This window comes from Schistocerca serialis, chromosome 4, assembly GCF_023864345.2.
Source record: "Schistocerca serialis cubense isolate TAMUIC-IGC-003099 chromosome 4, iqSchSeri2.2, whole genome shotgun sequence".
In the NCBI taxonomy this organism is placed as follows: Eukaryota; Metazoa; Arthropoda; class Insecta; order Orthoptera; family Acrididae; genus Schistocerca; species Schistocerca serialis.
The window spans coordinates 227,667,211-227,680,538 of NC_064641.1; the positions used below are offsets into that span (position 1 = coordinate 227,667,211).

The following is a 13,328-nucleotide window of genomic DNA, read 5'->3' on the forward strand; positions in this document are numbered from 1 at the left end:
TAACGGAAGCTATAACAGTGATGTGTATATTTATCTATACTACCATGGGCTGAATCAGTACAATGTTTCTCAAGCGCTGTTAGTACGGATTCAGTAGAAAATAAGTCAAAAGCTTTCTAAAAAATAATTGAATCCCAGGCAAAGTGACACGTCAAAGTTATTTTTCCGTTCTACGGTACGTCCAAGACAAAATCTGCCCCGTTCCGTAAACAAAAAGCTGTGTATTTATTGTTTCCCATTTGCTCGATGTTCTGATCACGTGACGGGCGTGATTAATTGTCACAGCTTCATTTGACGATTGTTTCTTGAAAGTGTTGTGAGTTTCTTTTCGTCGTTCTCTGAGTTATTCAAGTAAAGCATGCCATATTATGTGAATGAAAGGGTGTGTATAGTTGAAGCTTACATCCGTACTGGTTCAGGACACTCGCGAAGTTTTTCATGAACAGTTCTCCAACCACAGTTTCCAGGAAAAAGTGATGCTAGAAGTTGGTGATAAAATAACGGTGCACTGACAATGTTTTAAATTCTAAGCGTAATTATAAGTATTCAGTTCAAACTTCCGAAGCAGTTGTTCGCAACTGACGTATGTTAAATGTATATTTTGTCATTCTGTAATTAAGACATTACATCTCAAACCTTCTCTCATTTTACATGCTAGTATATAACTTCTAGTTAATGAAGAAAGCAGGGAAGTATTGCTTAAAAATATGGTGGATGATGAACTTGACCTGACAACAAGTTTCGTTTCACCTTTCTGGCATGTGAATGGCCACACAAATTGGTGCTGTCCCACCGAAAACCCTCACTTTGTACATCAAATTCCTCTTCACGATTAAACAAATGTGGAGATTGTTGCGCGGTTTCTAGCGGTCGAATTATCAGCGCCATTTTCTTCGGAAGCACTGTCGATACTGACTTTACCTTCAAATTTCGAGAACTTCTACCCTCAACTAAATGAACATGAACGCCAGTACTGCTGTTTCCAGCAGAATCGAGCTACGTGTCACATATCTGTATTTCACTAATCACTGCCTCGTATTCATGTAGCCTCCACATAGAAGAACGCACAGGAAGCAGGCGATTGTGACTGCGTCTTTCACCGGAAATGTTTCCTTCAGTTTTTTTAATCTATGGGGACATTTAAAAGGACAAGTGTACGAAAATAACCCAAAGACGATAGACCAGCTGAAAGAAAACATACGCCGGTGTACAGAAACACCGATGATTCACTTCTCCGTACAGCGGGTTTCACGAGCACAAAAATTCATAGAGATACATGGCGACCATTTTTAGTATATTTTACAATTTTTAAATTGATGTAACTTAAAAACAGAAACACCTTATAAGACACTGTTTTCAAATAAGGCTGGGATATGTGCACTTTTAGTTTTGGCAAGTATTCTAGGCTACACTTATTATTAATACATGTTTTATCCCTCCTAGGTTCACATTTGTGCATAACTTTCGTGATATCACAATCTTTTTTATTGTATGTGCCTGTTTTACTTGTGTAGACCACTGCCTTTAATTTACATCTAAAACTCCTCTTCCTCTTTCACACTCGTATTTCGTTGGTGTTGTTGACTGTGACTACGTAGTCGCTTCAGTGTTGTTACACAACATGTCAACTGTGATTAAATGTATGTGTACTTGTTTATCTAGCTATCTCTTACTTAAAGTGAGAACGTTCACGTTAGTGCGTCGCATACATGGTATGACAAAGCATGTGTGTCTGTATGCATGTACTTTTATGTGGAACGCTAACTGAATTTACGTTTAGGGTTCTTGAACCTATCACACCTCTATTTTAATATGTTGTTTCTTGTGCCAAGGGCAGTCATGTATTATTCAAGGTGTCAGTTGCTATTAGACGTAGATGTTCTGATGTATGTAGGCATTACCTACTTCTGATTTACATTCTAGGTTTTATATGTTTATCGCCAAAGTCGTCCTTTCTATTTACACATTCTGCAAACAACATGATGTAGACTCAACATACTAACATTTTTGTACCCTGAAGCTTACGCTCTTTGTCTGTTTAGCCTACGTCTCTGTCGTTTTACTACCAGTGTAATTCATCCACCAGGTTGAATACACAAGCATGGTATACAAGGGAGGATGATGATTTTACTTTCTGCTGTTATTATGTTAGCTGTATGGTATGTGGAACAGCGAGGTACAAAAATACCACCACATGTATTTGGTTTCACACTGGTGAGAACTATGTACCAGCACGTCACACCTTAATATTGCAGAGTAGGTTATAACATGCCAGGTAAGTACGCTTATGTTTTTACTTTTAAAGTTCTGTTACTTAATTTTTTAACAGTAGAGTATTTTATTTGGCGACTGCTTTCAGAATGCTTGACAATGACTACGTGTCATCCGATAGCAATACATAATATTTTTAACAGCAAATTGCGGAATGATGCCGTTCAATAATGACACTAAGACTGTTGAATCAGACCTCACCAAAATTCTTAAAAAAATTTTTATTGGACTGTTATTAAATTGATATTTTGCTATTACTGAATATGTGTATTATTGAGGTGGGGCCATTTTATCTTGCAGATACTGCATAAATTGATTGTCGTGCTGTAAGCGATTCATTGTACTGTAGTTACATCTAAATCCAGCTTGTTATTTTGACTGATTAGAGCCCTATGTTTTCTGCTATGCGGTTGGTAAAGACTTCAGTGATGGAATCTACGCATTGGAACAACGTACAATGCGTAGTTATCCAAAAGCGAACCACGGGAAAAAGAAGTACATTTTTTTACCCAAAATACTCCAGTGATCTGATCTGTCTGTAGACACTCCGGCCTATTGGAACACTCCGCACCCAGAACACCAAACACTTTCCGGCCGCCCCCTCTACAGATGGACTCAGCACCGTGGTTTCCTGGTGAATATCCTTATGAAACAGTGTATCATTATTGTTGTTCCGGTCACCTACTCTAAGGCTGGTTTGCTGCAGCTATCCATTCATGCCCTCTCCAGCTATCCACAACTACAACACCAAACGTCATTGGCTTCATACGCACACACCTAGGTCTGTCTTTGCAATTACTTCCCTCCACCATCACTTCATCTATAGCTTTCAGTAATGACTCATGCTATATACATCCCCAACCATTCTATCTGTTCGATACATTATGTTCTTTATTAGGAAGTTTTTTCCTCCTGTAATTGCTGCAGAACATCGTCATTGCTTACTTGATCAATCGATCCGATCTTCAACACTCTCCTGCAACTTTCAAAGATAGCTGATACTTTCGTTTATGTCCTGTAGATCTGTGCTCAGCTCATAACTTTTCATGAATTCTTTCTGATGTGATGGTTCAAATTTTTGGACTATATCGAAACTTTCTTTTGTTACCTATTGTATACTAACTGAATCTTCCGTCGCTTCTTGGTAGAACAACTTTACAATAAATTAAAAGCGCAAGTTTGCTTTTGTTCTACAATGTTAATTTATTGTGCTAACCAGTTTTCGGCTCACAAGTGCATCATTAGACATTTACTGACTATTGTCATCACAGAAGTGACAATGTTTGTAAAAGATACTGGAAAAGAAGTTACACATTTGGACTGAAGCTCAGACGCACAGTAAATGACATCTTCGACACTGTGGTGATAATGCGATGTAAAAAGTAAAAAGCTGAACAGTAAATAAATATAAAGGGAATATGCAGGAATAAAACTTTCATACAAAACTGGAAAAGCATGACAACATGACAGTTTGTATTACAAACAAAACCAATAAAATCAAATCAAATCGGTACTTGACAAGGCTACTTCAAGAGCTATAAAACATGGAGAATGATTCACAAACCAATGAAAAAAAAAAGAATAATCAGTTGTGACTACATAGTAGATAAAGAATCAAGCAATATCAGTAAGATAAACAGAAATGAATAAATGCAGGAAAATGGAGCTACATGAGCGAATGTACAGTAAATGCCATCTTTGAGAGTATGGTGGTACTGGATTTTAAAAAGAAAAAGATGAACGACATACAAGGAATCAAACAGGAAAAACATTAACAATATACTTAAAAACTGTGCCTATGTAACAGTTTGCATTAAATAAATGAGCCAAATAAAATAAAAACAGTACTTGACGAGAAAAGTTCAAGAGATATTAAACATGGAAAGCAATACAAGTACCAGTTAAAAGAAAGACTTGGCAAATGTAACTACAGACTATATGGATTAAATAGGTAATTTCAATTTAATAAAAGAACTCAATGAATACAGAAATGGGGGAATATGAAGGAACAGACATTGTTTACTTTTACGCTTTTTACTTTTAGCATTGCATTACCACCCCACAAAATGTGTGTGAGTTTCTAAGGGACGAAACTGCTGAGGTCATCGGTCCCTAGACTTACACACTACTTAAAGTAACTTATGCTAAGAACAACACACACACCCATGCCCGAGGGAGGGTCGAACCTCCAGCAGGAAGGCCCGCACAGTCCGTGACATGGCGCCTCAAACCGTGTGGCCACTCCACGCGGCACCACCAAACTATCAAAGATGTCGTTTACTGTGCCTTTGTGCTTCAGTCTATATGTGTAACTTCTTTTCCAATATCATTTACAGACACTGTGATTTCTTAGGTGACAACAGTCAGTAAATGTCTGATGATGGCTTTGTAAACCGAAAACCGGTTAACACAATAAATTAATACTGTAGAACAAAAGCAAACTAGCGCTTTTCATTTATTATCTATTGCACTTCCGAACTAGCAAAATTCCGCCACCTATTTTTACAGTCTCTTGTACAAGTTTAGCAATTAACCATGCGCCACATCAGCCTGTGCGATCACCATTGATGTAATTTTCTTTATGTTTATAGAAATTATCTAATATACACTACTGGCCATTAAAATTGATACACCACGAAGATCACGTGCTACAGACGCGAAATTTAACCGACAGGAAGAAGATGCTGTGATATGCAAATGATTAGCTTTTCAGTGCATTCAGACAAGGTTGGCGCCGGTGGCGACACCTACAACGTGCTGACATGAGGAAAGTTTCCAATCGATTTCTCATACACAAACAGCAGTTTACCGGCGTTTCCCGGTGAAACATTGTTGTGATGCCTCGCGTAACGAGGAGAAATGCGTACCATCACATTTCCGACTTTGATAAAGGTCGGATTGTAGCCTATCGCGATTGCGCTTTATCGTATCGCGACAGTGCTGCTCGCGTTTGTCGAGATCCAATGACTGTTAGCAGAATAGGATATCGGTGGGTTCAGGAGGGTAATACGGAACGCCGTGCTGGATCCCAACGGCTTCGTATCACTAGCAATGGAGATGACAGGCATCTTATCCGCATGGCTGTAACGGATCGTGTAGCCACGTCTCGATCCCTGAGTCAACAGATCGGGACGTAATCAGATGTGAGTTCTAGTCCATTTGTCCAATGAATACTAGTTTGTCATCGGCATTTCCTCTTGGTGTAGCAATGTTAATGGTCAGTAGTGTAGTTGGAGGCGACTTTAACCTAGAGAACAGAGATTGGGCGGTCTGTGGATTCATTGTGGGGGCTACAGACAGACAGTCGTGCGAAATACTTTTGAACGCGTTTTCTGGGAACTGTCATGAGCAACTAGCTCAGCAGCCCACTGGCAGTGGAAATATCTTAGACTTTCTGGCTATAAATAGGCCAGATTTGATCTACAATGTCGGTATAGAAGCGGGGATTAGCGATCGTGATGTCATTACATCAACTATGATTACGAAAGTTAAAGAATCAGTTAAGAGGACCAGGAGAGTGTCTCTGCTAGATACAGCAGATAAACAGTTACTAGTATATCACTTAGGCACTAAATTGGCATCACTTTGTTCTAATAAGACGGATGTAGAGGACGACGTCTGCAGCAGCATGGACTATCAGGTCGGAGACCATGGCTGCGGTTACCCTTGACGCTGCATCACAGACAGGAGCGCCTGCGATGGTGTCCTCAACGACGAACCTGGGTGCACGAATGGCAAAACGTCGTTTTTTCGGATGAATCCAGGTTCTGTTTACAGCATCATGATGGTCGCATCCGTGTTTGACGATATCGCGGTGAACGCACATTGGAAGCGTGTATTCGTCATCGCCATACTGGCGTATCACCCGGCGTGATGGTATTGGTTACACGTCTCAGTCACCTCTTGTTAGCATGACGGCACTTTGAACAGTGGAAGTTACATTTCAGATGCGTTACGACCCGTGGGTCTACCCTTGATTCGATTCCTGCGAAAACCTACATTTCAGCAGGATAATGTAGGACCACACGTTCCAGGTCCTGTACGGGCCTTTCTGGATACAGAAAATGTTCGAATGCTGCCCTGGCCAGCACATTTTGCAGATCTCTCACCAATTGAAAACGTCTGGTCAATGGCGGCCGAGCAACTGGCTCGTCACAATACACCAGTCACTACTGTTGATGAACTGTGGTATCGTGTTGAAGCTGCATGTACCTGTACACGCCATCCAAGCTCTGTTTGACTCAATGCCCAGGCGTATCAAGGCTGTTATTACGGCCAGAGGTGGTTGTTCTGGGTACTGATTTCTCAAGATCTATGCACCCAAATTGCTTGAAAATGTAATCACATGTCAGTTCTAGTATGATATATTTGTCCAATGAATACCCGTTTATCATCTGCATTTCTTCTTGGTGTAGCAATTTTAATGGCCAGTAGTGTATTTCCAAAATTTCATTACTCTGGATTTATTTATTTATTTTTGCCTGACGAGGTCTCTTCGTCAGTGTGTGTGTGTGTGTGTGTGTGTGTGTGTGTTTGTTTGTTAATTTTCTTAGATCATTGATTAAACTTCTGTTTCAATGGACATAACAGAAACCCGTTTTTCATGGCTCTGGGGCTGTCTCTAATCTGTATAGGTGACGCCCCAAACACATTAACAAATTTAAAACAAATTCACCTGCTGCGTAGCATGTATGACAGCTCTTCACGAAGCATCAGATACGGTGCTGCCATCTTGTGAGGAGGACATGCAAGGGCTCCACTACGGTCTGCTTCACGGAGAGCCAGCAAGAATGCAGTAGCTATGACGTCGCCGCCTCTGTTTCACCAGAAGTGCCGCAATTTGCCGGCCTCGCACGTCGCCTGACGGCACACGTCCGGTGGAAAGAACCGAAACGAGCCCGCAGGAGCCGCCGCGCGAGGTCGTTCCTCCTCGTGGTATCGAGCCAGGTGGGCCGGCCTGGGTCTCCCAGGAGACATCGATCGGCCGCCGGCGCGGCGTGGCCGAGGCGAGACCCGCAGAAGAGCGCGGGCCATGGCCGCCTCCGTCAGCAAGCGGCTCTCCCTCGTCGAGCAGAAGAGGATCCAGTGGGCCAAGGAGAGGGGTAAGCCGCCAGCGACGTCTCGCCGTTCTCGAAGCACCTGCACCGGCTGCCTACCTGCGACTGTGCCGGCGTTAAACGGGCGGCAACAGCACGTGGCACGTCGCTTCACCGTAACAAAACACTATGCACAGCTTCTCAGTCAAAGAACACCTCGGACAACATTTTATTATCACGAAATAATCCAATAATAGGTGGAATCGACCATTTTAAATTTCCGCCAGTTATCTTAAATACACTGGCTCTAATGTATTAGACTTTCGTTAAAAAATTACCATCTAAATCGATCAAAACCCTGAGCTCAGAAAAGGTATGGGTGACAACGCATCGTACTTAATTTAGCAAACATGGAGAACTGGAATTTCCACAAACAATAAATATTTGCTTCAATCAATAACGTTCATTTTAAGCAAGGGTGTTTAGTGGTAGCTATGGTTTTCCACTTTTCATGTTGCATTTGTAACGACATCAAAATTTTCTCGGAGCTAACGATTTCGGGATCTTGTGCAGAAACTCAATACTGATCGCAACTCCTCTGTCTTAAATAGTTTAACACCGTAAGCGTGGTGGTTAAATGTTTGCTTCCTTAAACAGTATAGAAGCAGGATAGGACTTTTCACGAATAAGGTGTGCAGTAGTTCAGTATTTGACACACCATAAATCAGCCTCACGTCTTGCTCGTAGTTTATTTATAATCACTGCGAAGTAATACAGCAGTGACATTAAGTTCATAAAGATTCAACATTATCTGAGGTGATAATATTATATACAGTCTCTGTCACATGAATTTCTAGTTTTTCTTACCCCGTACATAATTCTGTCTTGTCCAGAAGAGGCGGGAACAACACCTTATTTAAAAACATTTTGCTATCACAATAACTAGTGAAATCGACAATTTTAAACTTCCAAAACTTTAATAAAAAGGAAAGTTTTTTGCAACCAAAGAATTCACTATTTTTTCAAAAATGAGCACTGCTTGTAACTCCTCTGTCTTTAATTCGTTTGTTTATTGACTAAATACCGAAAACCCGATGGATCAAAGTTCACTTCATTAAACAGTATGCAAGCACCCCCTCTCTGACTAGGATGCTTCATAAAGATTCAGCTTCAAGTCTTGCAGCTTATTTATAAATATTACAGTGTGAAATTCTAATGACGCCAGATTCATATCGATTCAACATTGTTCTAAGTAATAATACGCTGCACAGTCGCCGTCACACGGACTTGTGATATATGTTGTGCCGGAATACCTTTCATAATTCCATCTCATCCAGAAGAGTCCGTAACAAACTTGACGTATGCTCTTTGCGACTCGTCTCCACATTTTAATATTAGACGTAGCACTAGAACGATATATTATGCCCTGATCTCTGTGCATGTTAATTCAGGCCCTAACACTGTACAGTTCTATTCGACACTCAATTTTTACAAAGTTCTGCAAGCCACGAAGGGTGCCTCGACAATCCTTTCCACACCGTAGCTCAGATACTGAGACCAACTTCTTACACTGTTTAGGCGGAAAAGTTCAATATTTGAAAAAATTATTATATCTTGTTATTTATGCCATAATTTGTAAAATGTGAAATACCTAACGAAAATATAAATTGTGACATGCTGACATAACTGTTACGGAATGATTTTAATTTTTACTTGAAATATTTTACAAAAACAGTAAACGATTTTCGGACAATTTACAACTGTGGAACCCTTCTCGGTGGGACTTCCATTAGGCCAATCATCTTAAATACACTGGCTGTAATGTATTAGACTTTCGTTAAAAAATTACCGTTATCTAAATCAATCAAAACCCTGAGCTCAGAAAAGGTATGGGTGACAACGCATCGTACTTAATTTAGCAAACTTGGAGAACTGGAATTTCCACAAACAATAAATATTTGCTTCAGTCAATAATGTTCATTATAAGCAAGGGTGTTTAGTGGTAGCTATGGTTTTCCACTTTTCATGTTGCATTTGTAACGACATCAAAATTTTCTCGGAGCTAACGATTTCGGGATATAATGCAGAAACTCGATACTGATTGCAACTCCTCTATCTTAAATAGTTTAACACCGTAAGCGTGGTGGTTAAAAGTTTGCTTCCTTAAACAGTATAGAAGCAGGATAGGACTTTTCACGAATAAGGTGTGCAGTAGTTCAATATTTGGCACAACATTAATCAGCCTCACGTCTTGCTCGTAGTTTATTTATAATCACTGCGAAGTAATACAGCAGTGACATTAAGTTCCTAAAGATTCAACATTATCTGAGGTGATAATATTATATGCAGTCTCTGTCACATGGATTTCTAGTTTATCTTACGCCGTACATAATTCTGTCTTGTCCAGAAGAGGCGGGAACAATACCTTATTTAAAAACATTTGCTATCACAATAACCAGTGAAATCGACAATTTTAAAATTCCAAAACTTTAATGAAAAGGAAAGTTTTTTGCAACCAAAGAATTCACTATTTATTCAGAAAATGAGGACTGCTTGTAACTCCTCTGTCTTTAATTCATTTGTTTAATGACTAAATACCGAAAACCCGATGGCTCAAAGTTCACTTCGCCGGCTTGTGTGGCCGAGCGGTTCTAGGCCCTTCAGTCGCAGGATCGAATCCTGCCTCGGGTATGGATGTGTGTGATGTTCTTAGGTTAGTTAGATTTAAGTAGTTCTAAGTTCTAGGGGACTGATGACCTCACATGTTAAGTCGCATAGGGCTCAGAGCCATTTCAAAGTTCACTTCATTAAGTATGCAAGCACCCACACTCTGACTAGGATGCTTCATAAAAATTCAGCTTCAAGTCTTGCAGCTTATTTATAAATATTACAATGTGAAATTCTAATGACGCCAGATTCATATCGATACAACATTGTTCGAAGTAACAATACGCTGCACAGTCGCCGTCACACGGACTTGTGATGTACCTTGAGCCGGAATACCTTTCATAATTCCATCTCATCCAGAAGAATCCGTAACAGAATTGACATATGCTCTTTTGACTCCTCTCTAAATTTGAACATTAGTCTTAGCACTAGAACGATATATTATGCCCTGATCTCTGTGCATGTTAATTCAGGTCCTCACACTGTACAGTTCTATTCGACACTCACTTTTTACAAAGTTCTGCAAGCCACGAGGGGTCGCCTCGACACTCCTTTCCACACTGTAGCTCAGATACTGAGACCAACTTCCTACACTATTTAGGCGGAAAAGTTCAATATTTGAAAAAATTATTATATCTTGTTATTTATACCATAATTTACAAAATGTGAAATGGTTAATGAAAATATAAATTGTGACATGCTGACATAGCTGTTAGGAATCATTTTAATTTTTACTTGATGTATTTTACAAAATCAATAGATGATGTTCGGACTTGTTGTTGTTGTGGTCTTCAGTCCTGAGACTGGTTTGATGCAGCTCTCCATGCTACTCTATCCTGTGCAAGCTTCTTCATCTCCCAGTACCTACTGCAACCTACATCCTTCTGAATCTGCTTAGTGTATTCATCTCTTGGTCTCCCCCTACGATTTTTACCCTCCACGCTGCCCTCCAATACTAAATTGGTGATCCCTTGATGCCTCAGAACATGTCCTACCAACCGATCCCTTCTTCTGGTCAAGTTGTGCCACAAACTCCCCTTCTCCCCAATCCTATTCAGTACCTCCTCATTAGTTATGTGATCGACCCATCTAATCTTCAGCATTCTTCTGTAGCACCACATTTCGAAAGCTTCTATTCTCTTCTTGTCCAAACTATTTACCGTCCATGATTCACTTCCATACATGGCTACACTCCATACAAATACTTTCAGAAATGACTTCCTGACACTTAAATCTATACTCGATGTTAACAAATTTCTCTTCTTCAGAAGCGCTTTCCTTGCCATTGCCAGTCTACATTTTATATCCTCTCTACTTCGACCATCATCAGTTATTTTGCTCCCCAAATAGCAAAACTCCTTTACTACTTTAAGTGTCTCATTTCCTAATTTAATACCCTCAACATCACCCGACTTAATTCGACTACATTTCATTATCCTCGTTTTGCTTTTGTTGATGTTCGTCTTATATCCTCCCTTCAAGACACCATACATTCTGTTCAACTGCTCTTCCAAGTCCTTTGCTGTCTCTGACAGAATTACAATGTCATCGGCGAACCTCAAAGTTTTTATTTCTTCTCCATGGATTTTAATACCTACTCCGAATTTTTCTTTTGTTTCCTTTACTGCTTGCTCAATATACAGATTGAATAACATCGGGGAGAGGCTACAACCCTGTCTTAATCCCTTCCCAACCACTGCTTCCCTTTCATGTCCCTCGACTCTTATAACTGCCATCTGGTTTCTGTACAAATTGTAAATAGCCTTTCGCTCCCTGTATTTTACCCCTGCCACCTTTAGAATTTGAAAGAGAGTATTCCAGTCAACATTGTCAAAAGCTTTCTCTAAGGCTACAAATGCTAGAAACGTAGGTTTGCCTTTCCTTTATCTTTCTTCTAAGATAAGTCGTAAGGTCAGTATTGCCTCACGTGTTCCAGTATTTCTACGGAATCCAAACTGATCTTCCCCGAGGTCGGCTTCTACTAGTTTTTCCATTCGTCTGTAAAGAATTCGTGTCAGTATTTTGCAGCTGTGGCTTATTAAACTGATTGTTCGGTAATTCTCACATCTGTCAACACCTGCTTTCTTTGGGATTGGAATGTTCGGACTGTGGAGCCCAAATCAATTACCTTCTCGGTGGGACTTCCATTAGTCCAGTCATCTTAAATACACTGGCTCTAAAGTAGTAGACTTTCGTTAAAAAATTACCTTTATCTAAATCAATCAAACCCCTAAGTTCAGAAAACATATGTTTGACAACGCATCGTACTTAACTTAGCAAACATGGAGAACTGAAATTTCCACAAACAACAAATATTTGCTTCAGTCAATATTGTTCATTTTAAGCAAGGATGTTTACTGCTAGCTATGGTTTTCCACTTTCCATGTTGCATTTGTGACGACATCAATGTCTACCGTCTGCTGCTAAAATATGGCAGTTTGTTAACGCCTCTTATTTCGACTTCGCTGAATCCTAGGATATCATATTAAGAAAGATACCCTTAGCCCAGAACAGGTTGGTCGAAAACTGCGGTGTTAATTCAAAAATTTCGTACAGCACGCTATTCAGGCTTCTCTGACCTCCTCATGGATTTCTTTATGGTTACTAGCCCATTGAGTCAATGACTAAGTGCCACACCGGAAATATAAAGGGTTGGGTTTCTATTCTTGTCGGTCCTGAGACTCTATCTGTCACTAGTCACTTCTTTCATCTCTCACACTGGTTCGATAAACATTCATTAACTAGTACACAGAGATGTGTTCAAAATCGATATCTTACATTTTCTCTAGGGTTCCAAGGAATGACAAATTTAAGTGATAAACCATAGATTTTTCACATCGAGAGACTTCCCTACGTCACATATTTCTTATGCTGTACACTTTGTTTGATTTCACTTTAGGATGTTATTCATATGTATAATCTGCCACTAACCTCAGAATATACGTGAACAGAATAAACCGTGATTTTTTCCATGGCCAAGTAGTCCGGCTAAAGCGGACCCTTGGTAATTAGAACCTTCTGAGAGAGGTCATCTGGGGACTAATAAGTTTGCATAATGTGAGATGATGGTTTAAAGCACGTTTTCTGACACTATGAAGGACTATTCACCGTGGTAGAAAATTCCGCTATATTGGTGTCGCCCATCGTCCGCAAGGTATCGGCTTGTCGAATGATGCAACATGCGGGTGGTGCAAAGTGTTTTGTCAGAGTTTCTTTAGGTGGTGCCTTGAAGCATCAGTAACGACATGTCTTCTGATTTTGAGACTGCAGTGTATGTTGTAGGAATTTATCAGTTGTGGTGGTGTAGTCGTCTACAAGGGGTATTAGGAAGACCGCAGCAGCAACATGCACTTC

General features: G+C 40.1%; 1 protein-coding gene across 1 annotated transcript in view; it reads left to right on the plus strand.

Moving 5' to 3' along the window:
- Window positions 1-7,303: 7,303 nt before the first annotated feature.
- LOC126474362 (MAP7 domain-containing protein 1-like) overlaps window positions 7,304-13,328 on the plus strand; it is a 191,250-nt gene continuing 185,225 nt past the window's right edge. The window contains exon 1 of the mRNA XM_050101828.1: window positions 7,304-7,373. Coding sequence (XP_049957785.1) covers window positions 7,304-7,373 — 70 coding nt within the window. The remainder of the gene's footprint in view (window positions 7,374-13,328) is intronic.